An 18,229-nucleotide genomic window follows, 5' to 3' on the forward strand; every position below is an offset into this window, starting at 1 on the left:
AGTAGGAGAAGGTTCAACATCCGTAGAATTTCTTCAATTTGACCTTGGATTAACTGAATTTTTGGCTATCTTGCAACGAATCTTTTTATTTTGTAAAAAATGATGAACTTTAAGGTACTTTAAATGCTGTAGAAATATTTGTCCTCTCTAGTTAACGTAGAATTGTTTGATGATGAAGGAAGGTTCTGCAGAACAAATAGCTTGTTGTAATTCCTAGTTGTGACTTTAGTTTCTCTAGACTAATGTGAAATTGCTGCAGTTAGACTAACTGGGTCACAAGTCAGCAAGCAGTTATTTGCATGATACTGTGTTAGCATCTGGTACTTAAATTTCTATTTCTCATGTACTAAGTTGTGCCACTCTGGTCTAATCTGAAAAGTTTTAAATTGGTGTCATCTCAGTCTTTGCCCCCCCGCATCTATTTTTTTATTTCCTTTCTTTCCTTTGCTAAACCAATAAGCAAATATGTAATTGATGATGTTGTCACACAATTTCGAAATTATACTGTTGGTTTTGCAATTAGTTAACTGTGGCATTAGCCAGTGCACCAACCAAAAAACCTGTGGCTAGTTTATTGTCTAAACTAAAATACAGATAAGCATAAATGCTGAGAAACAATCCAGACTAACTTCCATAATGCTTTATTAATAGTTTCTGAAATAAAGACTATTTTCAGGGTATAATTTCCCTTTCTCATCTGTTTTACAGCTAGCCACTAAAAAGCCGTTTCATGCCCAAAAGCCGTATCAGTAGCGACTGGCTTTTCAGTGAGGATGCAGTAGCTGTGGACAAATGAAGGCAGAGCTCTGAAGCAGTTGATTCCTTTTTTCCCCACACCTAAAAGTTTTGCGTTTGGTTTGTTGGGGTTTTTTTTTTTTTGTTGTTTTTTTTGAGAAAGCGCTGTAAAAGGTTGGGCCAAATGTATTTATGTCCTGTGCGACACCTCTCAGGTCCAAGTATTTTCCTTCCCGGGGGGGGGGGGGGGGGCTGGCAAAGCCACGGGCTAGCAAAGCCACGGGCTAGCTACCGTGGCGGCCCACCTAAGGCACGGAGCAGATTCGGGCGTGACACCGCACCGCGGAGCGCTACCGGAGCCCGGCGCCGGCAGCAGCGCGGCCGCTCTGCGGCGAGGGGCCGGCAGCAGGGCGGGCTGGGGCTGCCGGCGCAGGCCCGGCCCCTGCCGTTCGGGCCCCCGCCCCATCTGCGCTCCGCTCTCCCTCCGGGCAAGACCCAGGCCCGGCCCCGCGACCCCGCCTGAAGCACGGGGCGAGGGAAGGGGCGGCGGGCCCGGGGCCGCCTCAGGGCCCCGCAGCGGGACGCTTGCGGCCGCGGAGGGCGCCGCGCTGAAAGCCCGCTCCCCACGGAGGGCGGCCCCGCGCTGAAGGAGCGCTCGCTCCCCACGGAGAGCCGCCCCGCCCGTGGGCGGCGGCCGGGGAAGGCGAAAGGCCCGGCCGGCGAGGCCGCGCCATGCTGGAACCGCCGGCCGTGAAGAGAGCGACGGGGTAGGCGGGGCAGCTCGCGGCCCCGCCCCCCCCGCGCGCCCGGGGGCGGGGCGTGGCCCCGTCAGCCCTCGGCCGCCGCTTCCTCCCCTGCCGGCCCGGCGGCAGCAGCAGCAGCCCAGCCGCGCGCTCCCCTCCCGCCGCCGCCCCCCCCCCCAGCGCCCTGCGCCTTTAAGGCAGGCCGGCCCCGCGTCACGTGCGAGGGGAGTGTAAACAGGAAGCGGCCGGCCGGGAGGTGGGGTGCGCTCGTTGGGGGCCGCTTGCGCCGGGTGACTTGCGCCGCGAGCCGCCGCCGCCATGAGCCGCGAGCCGCCGCCGGGGGAGGAAGAGGCGCCGGCAGGAGGAGGAGGAGAAGGAGGAGGAGAAGGGAGAGCCGGAGCCGGGGAGGGCGGCTGCTACCTGGCGCTGTGTGCGCGGCCCGTGCACTTCGAGAAGGCCAACCCCGTCAACTGCGTATTCTTCGACGAGGCCAACAAGCAGGTGGGCGCGGCGGCGGCGGCGGTGGGCCCTCCCCGCGGGGAGCGGTGGGAGGCCGCGCTCCCCCCGTGCTGACAGGCCGCCGGGCGCTGTTTGTCGACAGGCGGATCGTCGCCGCCGGAGCTCGGCCCTGCCCCGGGGCCGTGTGAGGGAGAGCCGCTGCCCTGTGTCGGTGCCGAGCCCCCCAGCCCGCCGTGGCGGGCGTCTGGGGAGAGGGAGCGGCCGGGCGGATCCTGGGCACCCCCTCCGTGCCTGGCACGGCCATGCCGGCTGGGGGCACGGCTTCGGGCCTGTTGCCTCAGCCTTTCCCGCTGCCGCTCTGTTGCCTCTCTGAGAAGAGGGGTCTGGAGGGTTTCATCCCTGGGTTTGATTTCCTCCCCTTTCCTTGGCTGCTGAGCGTGAGGTTGGTTGTTCTCCTTCTGGGGAACTGCTGCGGTGCGAGGTCTTGCTGCTGGGTGGCTGGCTCAGAACCTGTCGTCTTGCTAGAGATGGTAGAATTCCCCCCCCCCCCAATGCATTAACATAGATTTATTAGGTTGAATTTCACCTGCCTTTACTCTCCCTCCTGTAAGGTCTTTCTGGAATTCTTCAGAGTCAGCACTTTTTCTTTCTGTTCCAAGTGTCCCAACGTTACTGGCAAACTTTGTCACTTCACTGTTAGCTTCATTTCTCTGTGTTTTTTTTTTTTTTTTTCCCCCCCCTTTTCAATTCCTAAAGTTCAGTATATTCATAAAAATTAATATTTGTAGCTTTACTTGTGGCACGGACCTGAGTGGACACTTTGCTTTTCATTTCTTGGCTTTAGTTCTTTTAAGCATGTTTCTCCTTAATATCCCTATTAGCTTCTGGGTATTCAGCTCAGTATAGCTGAAAGATCCAGTGTCTCTCATGAAGTTTATATAGATGTGGATACATTCTGCTAATTCCTGTAACTGTTCTGTGACCTCAGCATTCACAGAATTGTAACGTTGAAGCTTTCTTCCCCATACAAATGGCATGGTTTGCCACATGTGGTGTGGATGTGATCAGTGGCATATTTGGAGAGGGGGGAGTATCCACATTCTGGGATGTTTTTCTTGCTGCTGCACTCTGTTCAGAATTATTGGTGTCCTTGCTCTTTATAAACCATAATCCTTTACTTACATTTTGAGGGCCAGTTGAAACAAGATTACTTAAACGTGCCTGTTGGGAGACACTGTATCACAGTGTGAATGTGATATAACTACACAGAAACTGGATTTTGAAGAGCTCACTTGAAAGGAAGCTATTTTCAACTGTAAATTTAATTCTCCATGTTTTCTTGCTACTCTAAAATTGGTTAATTTCCGATGTGTCTCTAAATCATTTGCAACCAGCATTTCAATGACAGTTTCCCACATGAACGGCCTTCTGAGACATCTGTACTTGCTATCTTCTCATCTCGCAAAGATTAAGAGAGTGTTGCCTTCATTTTCTCTCTACATCAATATTAAAAGTAGTTAAACTAAGTAGCTACCATTCTAGTAAGGCTGTGGACTTGCTTGCAATTTATAAATTGACACCTGTATTCCTGCATGAGCATACTGCACCAGTAGCACGGCTAATGTTATGAAACAATAGATCTGTTATTCTGAGACCTGATCTGCATTGCTAGTGCTTCTATGCATACAAGTACAAATAAGGCATCTGCCTGCCTTTCTTTTTCTAAGCTAGTTAAAGTTCGTAACAGCATGACTTTTTTTTAATGTTATCTTATTCCAGCTCAACAAGCGGTATAGCTCTAGCAGGTTTTATACATATATATGTGCAGTTGTGCTAAAGGAATTCTTTAAGTTGTTAGTGCAAGTCAGCTGAAACTTCTTAGGTACAGGCAAACCTGCAGATCACTATTAAACTATTCCTATCTAATAACACATTCTGACAAGATCAAGCTTCCGGGTCATTGAGTTGCATCTCTTGCCAATCCCCAAGCTGATTTCCTCTTTGTTTTAAACAATGCCCTGATGTCTTGGATGCTTTTACTGGTACCTGACTTAGGAAAATATGAATATTTAAAAAAAAAAAAAAAGATAAAATCTTATACAGACTTTTACCATTTTAACTTACTTAAGTAGTTGAGAATATGCCTACAAGGCTGTTACAGTACCATTGGAAACCTGTCAACTCTAAGTAGACTTGGCGCTCCAGAGGAAGGAGTTGATTATTTACTGAATCTCACTGTGAACTGGCAGATCTGTTTAAGAACAAAAATTGTGTTTAGTAAAAAAAATTAAAGGTATGGCTTATAGAAAAGGAAGCATGTCAAGGTTATGATTTCGAATAAGCTACAAATGTGTTCCAAACTTTTTTTATAGGTTTTTGCTGTTCGATCTGGTGGAGCTACAGGAGTTGTTGTTAAAGGTTTGGAGGATAGAAATCCCATTTCCTTCAGGTAAGGTACCTTCATCTTTGTTGTCTTGGGATAGAATTCTGCAATCTTTAAATTGTGTGGTACTTAGTCATGATCTACTGTAATTCAGGTGTGAAACTTATAAGTAGTTGTGATCATCTTTTGATTTTGGTCTTAGACGTAATCTTGCAATTAAGATGGCATGCTTTGCCCTTATGAATTCTTAGTCTTCTGGGGGGAAAAAAGTTAGTAAGCTGTGGCTTTTTTTTTTTTTGTCTTTTAAACAGCAACTTTTTATTAAAACACACTATATATGTGAGAGAGTGTGGAGATTCAAACTTGTGATTCCTACAACAGCAGTGACTTATCCAAGGAGCAGTTTAGCAAGTCAAACAAAATGAAGTAGACTTAAATGTGTAGAGAACTATAATTTCTGAGTTTCATGCCTGTGATTCAAGCGTAGCGTTTCCTACATGTAGGTTTCTTGCATTCTATTTCTTGTTTAGTCTAAATTGTCTTCTTTTAATTCTTCTGTTTTTTGTTGAAATGTTTTTTTGCATAATCTGACAACAGTGCTTTCAGTGAAATTACTTTGTCTTTAGAAAACTATTTTATATATGCCTCTGTTAAGAGCCATGGCTCTTTGCACTCTGCTGTCCATATGTAAGGAAGTATTCTTTTGTTCGAGGGTTGCTTCAGTCCAGATATGGATGACATAACTTCTAGTCGAGGTGTGTTTACTGTGTTCTGTAAAGTATTACATAGGGCCTGTCCTGAAAGTTGCTACTTTTATTTGACTTCTTAATTTGACTACCCTTGTCACAGATCTTGAGGGAGCTAAAATACTCAGTGAACTTCAGGAGGTTCCACAGTTTTTCTGCTTGACTACCTAGCTCTCTCTTAAGTTGTTATACTTAATAACATATACTGGAAGTCGAACTACCTTATTCATGCCAATTGTACTGGTGCTTGTTTGGTAAGAATACATTTATTTTTTCGAATGATGTGAAAACAGCCTCGCTCTCCCTTTAACATCAGAAATTCTTCTAGAGGATGTGTCCTAATGAGGAGGCAAGTAGGCTTGGGTCACCTAGCAGTAGCTCTGGAAGTAAAGGAGCTGACTGCAGGATGTTGGTGAGTGTCACAGAACTCCAGACTCACTGGGACAGGACTGAGAATGCAGGTTTGAATACTTCCACAGTCTTCCAGTACCATATCATATGCCAACAGAGCTGAGCATTTGTAGTAACTTCAGTTGCTAATTTGTGTGATCTTAGCAATGTTTCTGTAACGGATGTGTTGAGGACTTCTGAGGAGTGAACTGCCATTATCTTCCAGCCTGAATTTTGAATCCTGTACCTGTCTGGCAACACTCATAAGTTGCATTCAAAAGCATTTGCATTACACTTTTTTTCCTTCTCTCATTGTCTTTTTCAGAGTGTATTACAGAGTTCCATAAGAAACTATTTTAGATGATATTTCCGTAACTTCTTTTTCTTTCTGTATAGGATGGAAGACAAAGGAGAAGTGAAGTGCATCAAGTTTTCCTTGGGGAACAAGATACTGGCTGTGCAGAGAACTTTGAAGAGTGTGGTAAGAAACCTACACCATGCAGATAGGGAATTGGAGCTGGAAATCATCTACTTACAGTACCAGAGTAGAAGCCCCTGAGACAAAAGTTCAAGAGGTCTGGTGGGTAACAACAGCTGTAGTGAAAATTCCTCTATCATCCTGAGAGGCTGAACGGGCAACATTGTTGTCTTGCTAGTATCATCATTTAAGAAAAAGTGTGGGGGGAGCCAACTCCTATAAAGAATTCCCTGGCAGGGATGAAGTGGAATATAGTAAGTCAAGTTTTTCTTCTATTTATCTCATCCAAAATCATTTGATAAACTAATATCTATTCTGTTGTATCTACATATGTATCTTGTCTGTGCTTCATAATTGCTAACACACTTCATGGGTGTTTTTGCAGGATTTTTTGAATTTTATTCCAGATAGCCCTCAGCTAGAATATACACAGGAATGTAAGGTAAGTAAATGTCCAAAGCGTATATGCCTAGGTGAAACTCTGATGTTAGTTATGCTGGTGGCCTCTGCTCTACAAGAGAACTAATTGAGATACCTTCCAAAACACTAACATGAAGTAAATGAGATATGTAGGCACTACTATCTATCTGAATTGAGGTAAATGAACAGGTATTAAGAATACCATAAAAAAAACTTCCTGGTCTAGTCACTTTAATTCTTTCTTAGAAAGGACTGGAAATACTGTGGAGGCAACAAATGTCAAGGTTTGGGAAGGACAAGAGACAAAGTGCTGCTGATACAGCAACAGTGGACAGTAATTATACTAATGCCAGATGTGTCAATGTGGATATTTTACCCTAATTTCACCGATCGGTGGTAGTAACCGATTACTAGTTTGCATACTATGTTTGGTATTTTTAAACAACCCTTCTACTTTTTTCATGATTATTTTACCAGAAACAAGTACCATTGTCATTTTTTGGTACTTCGCAACTTTTAACTAAGGTAAATTACATTTTGAGGTAATAGAACGCTAAGGTAAATTTTTAAACGTAGTTCCCTTTATTCCTGTAGACTGCACTCTCTGCTTCATTATTTAGGATTATGTGTTTGAGTAAACCATTCTGGCAAAGCATTTATGGTAGTTCTGAGTGGAATCATGGCAAGTATTTCCACTTAGTTCTTAATTTGTCAACAGAAGGAACCCACGTTTCATGTCAGAAATTGGTTGAATTGGCAGTATGGTTTGAACCAGAACAACTTGGTTGTATTTAGGGTGAAGAGAAAATTTGACTGTGTAATAAACTTGTAAATCTTACATGCTGCCAAAAATTCAGGTCATATAGTAGTTGTGTTCATGCATAGTTTTGGAAGTCTTTGCAAAAGTAGCTGATGCATGCTGGGTGTCTAATTGGCCAGAAATTAACTCCAGTGATTGGATAACTAAATTGCCTTTGGTCTCATGTTCTTCATTTAGTAATATTAGCTTATCTGAGTAGTTAATTTTTCCTAGTAAAAGAGTGTTTGTTTGCATGTTTGTTAAAAGACAAAGAATGCCAATATTCTAGGATTCTGCTGGACAAGTTCTACGGAAATCGTCTTCATCACAGATCAAGGAATTGAATTCTATCAGGTAATACAAATAAATCCTGTCGGACAGACATATTTAGAAATTTGAAAATGTAAATTTGTGTCAGTATCTTTGAATTCCTTTCTTCTAGCTCTCTGAGAAAGCACTACTAAAAAAATAAATTCTGCTGTTTTGTTTACAGACTGATTATTTGTCTTTGAGAGGAATACTTTTTGGGGCAGGGGGAACTTAACACTAACAGGTTGTTTAGCACAGCTAACAAAGACCCTGTATAAAGGAGTGCTGAATTAAGCCTGGAGAACTCTAGATTAAGAGATGCTCTTGGCTTGTATAGAAATGAGTATCTAAATCTGATGTGAAATATCGCTTAAAGCAAAAGAAATCATTGCTGGGGAGGATGTGTGCATGCTTAAAATAGAGCAAAGAACAAAAAATTGACTAAGATAGTGATATCCTGCAAATTGGCAGCTTCCTCTGATGTTGATCTCATTGTCTGAGTTCATCTTTGTTATGTGTAATTACCTTTGCTTATGTTTTTGGAGAAATCTAATGAATAAATAGCCCTTTCTGACATTCACAATGACAGATATTATAAACTTGCTCCAAAGTTGTGCACTTCCCAATAGTTCCAGTCCTGGAGCTAAGGTGTTTCACATAATTACTGTTACTAATAGCTAGTACTAAAGTAAGTAACTGAAAAAGCAGCATTATTTCCAGCTGGTTGAGGGAGAAAAATATATTTGGCACCTAAAAGGATTATGAACGTCAACCCTGCAGATAAAAGGATCAAATCAAGTAAGCATGTTATTGAAGCCCTTAAAATGAAGAAAATCAGTTTATATACTGTCTTAGTTCTTAAAATAAAAGACTAAGGAAGCTGGGGAATGAAGGCAGCAAAGATACTGTAATAACTTTAATAAAACTTCACAAGTTGTGTCAAGCTAGGTGTTTTCTCCATTACGGACAGAATTTTGTACCCAGACCTGGATAAGGGGGAGGAGACAGCACCTTTCAGCTTACTCAGATTTGGGGAGGATTTGATGTACATTCCCTTGGCTACAGTAAATTGCGGCCTAAGCTGTAATTGTCATGTTTCTGATTTTTAATTCTAGCACTGTAAATGCCCTTACACTTAACTGTTTCTCACTTAACATTCCTAGCTCCCGTGTAGTACTATTTATGCTGTTGGAATCCTGATGGTAATATAATGCTAATATCCTGTGTTTCCAGGTATTACCAGAGAAACGAAGTTTAAAACTTCTGAAGAATCAGAGTATTAATGTCAACTGGTACATGTATTGTCCAGAGAGCTCTGTTATTCTTCTGTCAACCACTGTCCTTGGCAATGTCTTGCAGCCATTCTATTTCAAGGTAAAGGGATATGTTCCAAAGTTTTCATTTTGTGTGCTTCTGTTTTTTTAGGCTGCTTCTTCACTCAAAATATTCTATTGCTTTTCCTGGATTTCTTCCCAGAGGTGCATGTGTTCACATCCTTATATGACAGTAAGCAAAGGATAAAGCAAAAATCTATAAGATAGTTCCTAGGTGGTGGCTTAAAATTAAGTAATTTGCTCTTTCTTATGTCCTCTTTGGAAAGAGGTGTGTCCAGCTAACGTTGGACAGTTGACCGTGAGAAAGGAGAAAAAAAAAAAAAATTAGTGACCCAGTATTTGACAATTTAAATATCTTTCAAGAGATCTTTTTTTCACTTAAATAAGTATATATTATTTACTTTATTACTGCACTAGAGTGCAAATGCCCACAGCAAAAGACTAATTAAGGGCCTTTCACTTGTGATTGTAACTACAACCTTCCAAATGTGAGTGGATGAATTTGAAAAAGAAAGAAAAAAGGTAGCGCTTAAGAAACAACTATTGTCCCAAGCATGAGAAGGCTTTGTTTATAGTCTTTATTTCTCTTAGTGTTCTTCCCTGTGGTCAACACTTAAGGTTACTGGGGAAAATATTTTTCTTTTTGGCTTGGAAAAAGTGTGTAGTAAAAACTAGAACCTGTTTTGTGTTAATCATGCAGTAAGATGATTTCAAAATGAGGAAAAGAACTGCAGAGTTCATCTTGTTTCTCTCAAAGTATTAGGAAGATTTTTCTGGTAGTCTAAGGGAAGGGATTAAAAAGAAGCTTATTCAAATAGGTTTCCTGGTTTGATCTTGTGTAGGGTCTGTACTGGATCCTGAAATGATGTTCTCTTAGGTGGCTAGGTGGAACTTACTAGCCTCTCACAGCTTTCTTTTTAAGGACTTAGGTCATGCTTCCCCCTGCTTAACATTTTGTGTCAAGTTGTACCTTGAAGCTAAATAATTTTTATTTTTTGTTCAGAAGGTAAGCTTTAAAGATTTCCTGAGAAAGGTACTGTACTAAAATAATCTTTGAAAATAGAGCTCTAGCAAAGGATGTATTTCTGTAGTGTTCACACTTCATGCTCAAGAATGAGTTAATGAGAATGGGAAGTGAATTTCAGTAGAAGCTTTGGAAACTCTGAAAACTTGCTTAAATGTAAATTCTGTAGGAAAAGAGGAAGAGGAGAGAGGAAGCCTTGGGCAGGAGCAGGAATATGCTCTGAGTATAAGGCAGATTCTGGAGTTAGCAGGAACAAAAGGACAGTGTGACTGGTAGGAGGCACTGATATTTTCCCCTTCCCAGTAAGCAGTTATTTAAGAGTTGGAGCATATGTTTTGCTGGAAGAGGGAAAGGAAGTTAAGAGAACTGCTGCTTGAGATCTCCAGGCCAATTGTAAATGGGATCTGCATACAAATTTGTCTTGACTTAATTAAAATGGAAATGTTTTGCTAGCTGAAACTGATGTTATAAGTTTATAACTGATGTTATAAAATCAAGATGATAAAGCTATTATAATTATGTATATATTAATTATAATACCAGAAGTATGTGTTTAGGATCACAGTAGGAAAAGATGGGTCAAACCTTTTTTTTTTTTTTTTTTTTTTCTTTTCGGCTATCACCATTCTTCACCTCACGGAGGTGCTATTGATGCAGCATTTGATTAAAGGTTACTTGAGACCTTTCTGTTTCAAGTCTTAACAGTAGATTTCTTTGGGTTTTTTTGCTGTTTAACAGAGTGGAACAATGTCAAAACTGTCAAAATTTGAAATCGAGCTACCTGCAGCACCCAAGTCCTCCAAGCTCAGCCTTTCTGAAAGAGATATTGCTATGGCTACAATGTACGTATCTAACTAATCAAGCCTTTCTTGGAAAAGTACGACAGTTTGGGGATGCTGAGAAAAGACAAGAACATTAACATGGTTGCACTTGTTTCTTGTTCTAGCAGTACTACTGCTTTAAAGTGCTTCAGTTACTGCCTTGAACCAAGCATCTAAACAACTCTTGTTGGGGCAAGGTGGGGAGGGCAAGCTAACTGAGAAGTCTTACATGAAATTGATAAGTACAGAAGTTTGAGAATGATGTGTTGGTAGAGTTGTTCTTAGATGCCTAACTTGCATGAGTATAGGCCGTGCATTGTGATTTATCGAGTGCTGGTTTAGTCTTTGACTTTTAATTAATTGATCACTTAGGTAATCTCACATCTGTTCTTTTAGGATAAAATATATCACTCTAACAGATTGGTAGAGCTCTTATTTGAAAATAATGCTTTAATCCTGTTGTCTCATTAGATATGGGCAGCTTTATGTTCTCTATTTGAGGCATCACTCAAGGACTTCCAATAGTACAGGAGCAGAAGTAGTCCTCTATCACTTACCAAGGTAAGAGCAGAGTGAATAATGTTAGTGACAATTCATATGTGTGTAAGAGACACCTGCTTTTCTAGTTTAAACAGGCTTACTGACCATTTCTTCTCATCTCTGTTTCTGTAGAGAGGGCTCCTGTAAGAAGACACATATTTTAAAGCTGAACAGAACTGGAAAGTTTGCACTGAATGTTGTAGATAACTTGGTAGTAGTACATCATCAGGATACTGAGGTGTGATTTATTTATTTTGTTGTGCCTTAAATTTTAAAAGTTATGGACAGATTTTAATAATGATGCCGATTAGCTCTAGAGAATATTTTTGCATGTGCTTAGCTTTGCCAAAAGCCAGAGTATTTGCAGGAACAAAACCACAAGGGTATAAGAGATTCCAAGTTACCCTTTTACCTTGTTGGGCTAACATTTAATCAGGGCTAATGTTGCTAATGCCTGTTTTCTCATACACTTTTTTTCTTTTTCCTTCTTGTTTGTTTCCTATGATACTCTGCTGCTGCACTGTGTAGGCTTTTAAGCATTATAAAAAGAGGTAGAGTTAAATTGGATACTAAATTATTAATCCTGGAACTTGTCATATCACACACATTTGAATGATAGGTTTCTATGACACAAACTTATGCTCCTTTAGTTTGAAGGGCCGGATCTGCAAAAACTTCTATGAACGCAAATGATCTTATGCATATGGTAGCATAAGTAAAACTTGCTTGTCTGTAGTCTCAGTAGCAAGGCTTGATCGGTGGTAAAGCTAAAGTGGTACTTTGCTCTTAACCTGTGGAAAGGCTTTGGCTTCTTGTGTTATCTTCTCTTAGGCAGCTTCAAGAACTGGGGTGTGTTACCTCATGAGGATGATTAGTTGATGTTTCAGTTATAATTAATGTTACTTCTACACATTAGTGTTTAACCCAGAGCACTTACTCTTCAGCATTTTGGTCAAGCTATAAACATGACTACATAAACACAGAAAACAAAATCGGACTGAATAGGGTAGATAACCAATAATTGAAGTAATGTTTCATTAGCACTGAAAGTGAAGCTCATTTCCACTGTGCAAGGCTAAGAGTGTGGTCTATACTGGGTAGAAGCGTTAGTGACCTGAGCTGATCAAGACTGAATGGTTAGAAGTATGAGGATATCATAGGAAGATGCAGAATTTTCCTCATAGTTTCTAGCACCCCTAAGCAGTGAATTTGACATGAGCCTCTTATAAGGGGGTGTATAAGACAGACAGACAGAGACTTTTTACCAGGGCCTGTAGTGACAGTTCAAGTTGCAATGGTTTTAAACTGAAAGAGGGTAGATTTAGATTGGGTATAAGAAAGAAATTATTTACAGTGAGGGTGGGGAGACCCTGGAACAGGTTGCCCAGGGAAGTTGTGGATTGCCCCATCATTGGATGCGTTCAAAGTCAGATTGGATGGGGCTTTGAGCAGCCTGATCTAGTGAAAGATGTCCCTGCCCACAGCATATCCCTTCCAACCCAAACCATTCCATGATTCTAATGGAGAACACAAGATGGAAATGTGAAAAGCAGCCTGAATACGTGTAAGTGGGTGGTAATTCACACTTGTGAATACTAATTTCTTCTTCTCGATTACAGACTTCAGTTATATTTGACATCAAGCTAAAAGGAGAATTTGATGGGTCGACTACCATCCATCAATTTGTACTTCCGCCTCGATCAATACAACCCTATCAAATACCTGTAGCAGGTAGAACTACTCTATAATAAATACCCTAACCCTATTATCAAGATTATCTAACTGTAACAGCTGTCATACAAGAGTGCTTCAGTTTTTAGGACGCTGGTTACTAACATTTCTATTATACATATTTAAAAGAGCGTGAGTGAGGAAAGAAGGTAAGAAGGAATTGAGCATAAATTTGTGTTCCAAACTTGTGCCTACTACAGAAAAGTAAGAGTTGCTGTTTAAGGTGCATACTTCCCATAGTACTTTGCTTTTACATTTCAAAGTTGTTTTGGTTTTTTTTCTTTTTTGGCTGCAGCTATAAAAGCTTGTGTGCATACTCAACAGCACTTTGTGCTTTTCTGGCTTAAGTCATGACTATTTAACTTCCTAAGTCACATAAAGAGGCTGAAAGACAATCCAAACTTAGAATCAAATTTAGGACCAGTTTAGATGTTAGGACTTCAACACTTAAATTCTTCTTGTAATCTCTTTCTGTTTTCCTGTCCTAGAAATGTAGCAGATAATTACCCTCAAGCTGGATGTAGCTAGAAATAGTCTGAGCGTGATTCCACTAGCAAATGGCACAGCAGTATAGTTCTCTTTATAGAAGATAAAGATGCTTCTATAGGAATGATTGCACCTTAAAAGCTCTTCAACATCTGAATGTTGAAGTCTCTGATATAGCAAGTATGACTGATAAATCTGCAGGTGGAGGTTTGTATTAAACAAAGGTTAGCATCAGAAAGTACAAACTAGTCCTGCTTTTTAAGAAACTAAGGTGATTACATACAAATACAGCAAATGGAGTCTATGTATTTAGAATTATAGTACTAGAGATGGAATACTTCTGCATGCATGATTTCACTTGGCTGAAAAATAGAACAATCATGTTCTGAAGAATTTGTTTGTGTTCTCACACTGTCAGGTTTTCTTTGTAGACTGGCTACACAAATGGGTATATCTTTTTTGCCTGCGTGCTTAGGACTGCTAGACATGTTACAATCCATACTTGCCTTTTCAGTGTAAGCTTGTAGTTTGTATTTTGTTTGTGTAGGAGAGCTGCCAGAGTACTACTGTTCTTCACCTGATGTTAATTTTTCTGCAGGTCCAGCCTCCGTGACAAGTCAGTCTCCTGTCCCATGTAAACTCTGTATCCTTTAAACACTCTAAAAGTGCAGGAGTCTTACTGAAGCCTTGTTCTATGTACCAAGTATGGAAGAAGCTAGCATTTGTTACCTTGACCCATTAAGTCTAGCTTTAGCTGATAGTATGCTTCGTAAGAGACTGTAATGCTTTCATTGAGTTGTAAATATGGAAATCTAGTATAATACAATACCACATTTCTTGGTCATTTGAGATGCATGTATGAAATTACTGTATAGGTACACCAAGAAATTGAAGATATAATTCCAAGAATATGGTTCAAGACCTTACAAGAAAAGGTGACAGTAAATGAAAGTATGTTAATGGGATCTGCTTCAGTACTGTAATGTGAATTAATAGCAACTGTTTAGAATTGGTGTTAATATGGATGTTAGAACTTTAACATTTAGATTCTTCTTCTTGGATTGTCTTTCAACCTGATATTATCATCAGTGCAAGTGAAGGTAAGTGGTGAGCTGTTTGACTCTACTGTACTCAGTGTCAAAGGGTGGCTACTTTATACCTTCAGTGCACAAAGCAGCGTAAGACAAATGACTAAGCCAATGTACCTCATAAGATGACTGTTCTTGGTAGTGATAACTGAGGATGACCACATCTTTACTACAACTTTTCAGGGGTAATGCTGCTCTAACACATAGACTTAGGAGGGCATATAACCTAGATGTGTTCTCATTTAAAGGTGGAAGAGTTGTATGTCTAGGCTGTACGATAAGGCAATTCACTTTCTGTTTTACTCCTTCAAATCAAGGTTACCTCTGGAGTCTTCAGGTGAAACTTGAACCTGTAGTTAACCTCTTGCTAGATAAAGGAAAACTAATGGATTTCCTTCTCCAAAGGAAAGAATGCAAAATGGTTATCTTATCTGTATGCTCTCAAAGTAAGTTCACATGCTTTGTCTGTCTCTTGAAAGTACAATACTGCTTATTGATAAATACCCACACACATTAGCCAGGCTGTTCTTAGGTTTGAGACCACCTCTGAAGCTACCTTGGTCCTGTAAGATGTCATTTGCCTAGACCACCCTCAGTCACCTCATTCTAAAGGAATTATTTAACAGCATGAAAGAATTGAATACCACCTCCCCACCCCCCATTTAGTTAAAATACATCTGACATGACTGAAAGTGTTTCTTTGAAGTTTAGAGTAGAGATCACCTTTTGGAAAAGGCAGTATTAAAGCCCCTGGTTATTTCTCCTCATAGTTCTTTTTTCTTTTTATCTTTTCCAGTGCTCAGCGAGCCAGAAAGGGGATCACTGTCTGTGATTGCAACTGTTTTTGACAAACTGAATCATGAGTATAAGAAGTACTTGGAAGCTGAGCAAAGCTATACTATGGTAAACTGCATTAGCTACAGCAGCTTACAGAGACAGGATGATGCTATTTGCGTTTCAGGTTGTATCATAGTGAAGGCACGCTCTTTTCCACTTAGGAAATTCCGGCCTACCCCAAGGTCCTGGCTGCCTCAGGCTCACAGTAGCAGGTCTACTCTGTGAGGTGCACTGAGCACCCCATGTTGCGCTCTGTTGTGGCAGATGCTGCATAGCTTAGCTCCAGCCTGACAAGTAAGATACCCCAGTGCTTGAAAACAGAAAGAGGGTAGAAGCTCAAAAAGCAACTTGGAATCTGTAACTATCAAAATATTTTCCAAACCACCAATTTCATGGCACATTATACCACTGCACAAATGCAGCCCTGATGCATCTTGGAATTACTTCTGTTAAAATACAAAGCACTAATCACATAGTACAGCCACATACTAAAAATCCTTCTAAATCTGAGGGCCTATGTCAACATAGTAAGTTTGATTCCTCTCCTGGCTTAGAGCATATAATAGCAGCTACATTTATAACTTTTAAAAGAGGTTTTAAAATTTAATATGAAAGTCCACACTGAGCAGAATGCATCTGGTGTAACATGGCCGCAGATGTGAATTTGCTCGGTAACAGAACATGTTTATAGTTGTGTTCTCAGTGGAAAACAGTCTCTGTAGAGATGAGACTGACTAAAGCTGTGCTACACCACCAGTTTTCTTTTAAAAAGGCTTTCTTCTTGTAGGTGGTAGAAGCAGGCCTGAGTAGAAGTAATCCACTCCTGAAGCGTCCAGTCCGCACTCAAGCAGTTATTGACCAGTCTGACATGTACACACATGTTTTATCTGTATTTACAGAGAAAAAGGTAAGTTAATTTTAAGTGCTAGTTTGGCAGCAGTCTCGGAGCAGCAAACTTAAGCTGACTGCTTCAAATAGCCTGCAGGCAGCTTTATTGTCAGGATTAGGGTATTTTGATGCCCATTCTTAGAGGGCTGTCATTAACAGGGGAAACCATGCAAGTTCCACCTAACACTTTTTTCTTGTCCAGGAAGCACCTCACAAGTTCACTATAGCAGTCTTGATGGAATACATTCGCTCTCTTAACCAGTTCCAGATTGCAGTTCAGGTAAAATATTTCCATGCCAAGTATATCACCTCGCTCCATGAAATTACATGGAGTTTCAGACCGGTCTTGGTCATGTGTTCAAGTCCTATACAATACTGCCTTCTAGATTGTAAAAACTGGTATTGAGACATAACCTTTGATGGTGGTCTTCCTGCATTCACAGCACTACTTGTATGAGCTGGTCATCAAAACCCTCGTTCAACACAACTTGTTCTACATGCTCCATCAGTTTCTGCAGTACCACGTGCTCAGTGACTCAAAGCCTTTGGTACGTAAGACAAGTTGCTTCAATAAGCTAGTGATGGAGGTGGGAAGTCTTCAGAATCTTAAGGTTATTTCTACTTTTGCCCTAGGCTTGTCTGTTACTGTCCCTGGAAAGCATTTACCCTCCCGCACATCAGCTCTCTCTGGACATGTTAAAAGTAAGCATTTCAGACTATAGTAACTCCATGTCACATGTGGGTTGGACTTGTGAAACAGCTTACCTGACCAAGCTGGAAGTGACTAGCTAGCATCTCAGTCATTTGTTAGAAGCATAGTCTTACAGCTGTGATTGACTTCACAGAGACTTTCCACAGCAAATGATGAAATAGTGGAAGTTCTGTTGTCCAAACACCAAGTTTTGGCTGCCTTGAGATTCATCAGGGGTATTGGAGGACACGACAGCATTTCAGCCCGCAAATTCCTTGACGCAGCAAAACAAGCAGAAGATGACATGCTTTTCTATACTATATTCAGATTCTTTGAACAAAGAAATCAGCGGTTACGAGGAAACCCTAGTTTCACACCAGGTAAGCAATAAGCAGTTAGGTGAAGATACTCAGTTGCACAAACAGAAGACAGACTTGTTTCACTTCCTCTCCAGCCAAGTCTGTATTATAAGATAAAACTCCTGGTGCATTCTGGCCTGTATTTTAGACTTACCTTTAAGCATAGTTTCAAAGTTAACTTGTCTTACCCCTTTGTATACTGCACCCAGGAGTAAAGAGACTGAGCCAAACAGGAACTTGCAGATTAAGCTAACCTGTTTGGCTGGCAGTTGCTTGCACTGCTTAGTTTAGCAAAGCCATTATCTCTGATTAGTGCTTTCTCCTGAGGCCAGGAACTGGGTCAAGAAACCTTTGAGTTCAGTTGTCTGTTTCCACAGATTACAAGAGTTCAGGGGTTATTTTACACTACAGTTCCTCTCACTCTTAAACTGCTTGCACTGGCAACATGTTCTTAATCACCAGATAGTCTCTAGGCTCACAATCCCACTCCCAGATCTTGTATCTGAACAGTAGAGAGCTCTCATGGATATGGATATGAATCTGCTGGTTAGATACAGGAACTAGATCAGACAGCTGCTTCACTACAAGAATACTTGTCACAGGAGTGGAAATACCTCAGCATTCCACTGCTTTAAAATTGTTAAACTTCTTTACTCAAAGGCATTAAAGATAAGAATTAGTACTTATAAATGTAGGTAAGTGAAACTACACAATCTTGCTTCTCAGGTTCTGAGTTTTAAAGTTAATGTTAACTTTTATTTTGCTTGCCTTCCCCCCCTCCTTAGGTGAGCACTGTGAAGAACACGTCAACTTCTTCAAACAAGTTTTTGGAGAACAAGCTCTCATGAAGCCCACAACGTTCTGAAAGACTCTTCCACTGAAATGTATAAACTTAATTTATTGCATTCAAGTAGATTTTTGAACTACAAAATTGCTATTTTATAATAAAGTATATACAAGACATTTTG

The 18,229-nt window shown here is 40.8% G+C and overlaps 1 protein-coding gene across 2 annotated transcripts; it reads left to right on the top strand.

Annotated features, from left to right (window-relative positions):
- The first annotated feature begins 1,796 nt into the window (after positions 1-1,796).
- On the top strand, positions 1,797-18,224 carry RMC1 (regulator of MON1-CCZ1). Of its 2 annotated transcripts, XM_075706049.1 has the most exons (20): positions 1,797-1,979; positions 4,310-4,386; positions 5,853-5,937; positions 6,320-6,376; positions 7,421-7,507; positions 8,696-8,836; positions 10,559-10,662; positions 11,113-11,202; positions 11,314-11,419; positions 12,801-12,912; positions 13,997-14,041; positions 14,445-14,498; positions 14,804-14,932; positions 15,283-15,389; positions 16,111-16,230; positions 16,414-16,491; positions 16,655-16,759; positions 16,845-16,913; positions 17,057-17,282; positions 18,047-18,224. In XM_075706049.1, the coding sequence occupies exons 1-20, from the start codon at positions 1,797-1,799 to the stop codon at positions 18,124-18,126; spliced, it is 2,055 nt and encodes a 684-aa protein (XP_075562164.1). In that variant the 3' UTR covers positions 18,127-18,224. The 2 variants fall into 2 exon arrangements, with proteins under 2 accessions (XP_075562164.1, XP_075562165.1); XM_075706050.1 differs by lacking the exons at positions 1,797-1,979; positions 4,310-4,386 and having other exon boundaries at positions 5,903-6,188.
- The last annotated feature ends 5 nt before the right edge of the window (positions 18,225-18,229 follow it).

This window comes from Pelecanus crispus, chromosome 2 (genome assembly GCF_030463565.1).
Source record: "Pelecanus crispus isolate bPelCri1 chromosome 2, bPelCri1.pri, whole genome shotgun sequence".
Taxonomy (NCBI): domain Eukaryota; kingdom Metazoa; phylum Chordata; class Aves; order Pelecaniformes; family Pelecanidae; genus Pelecanus; species Pelecanus crispus.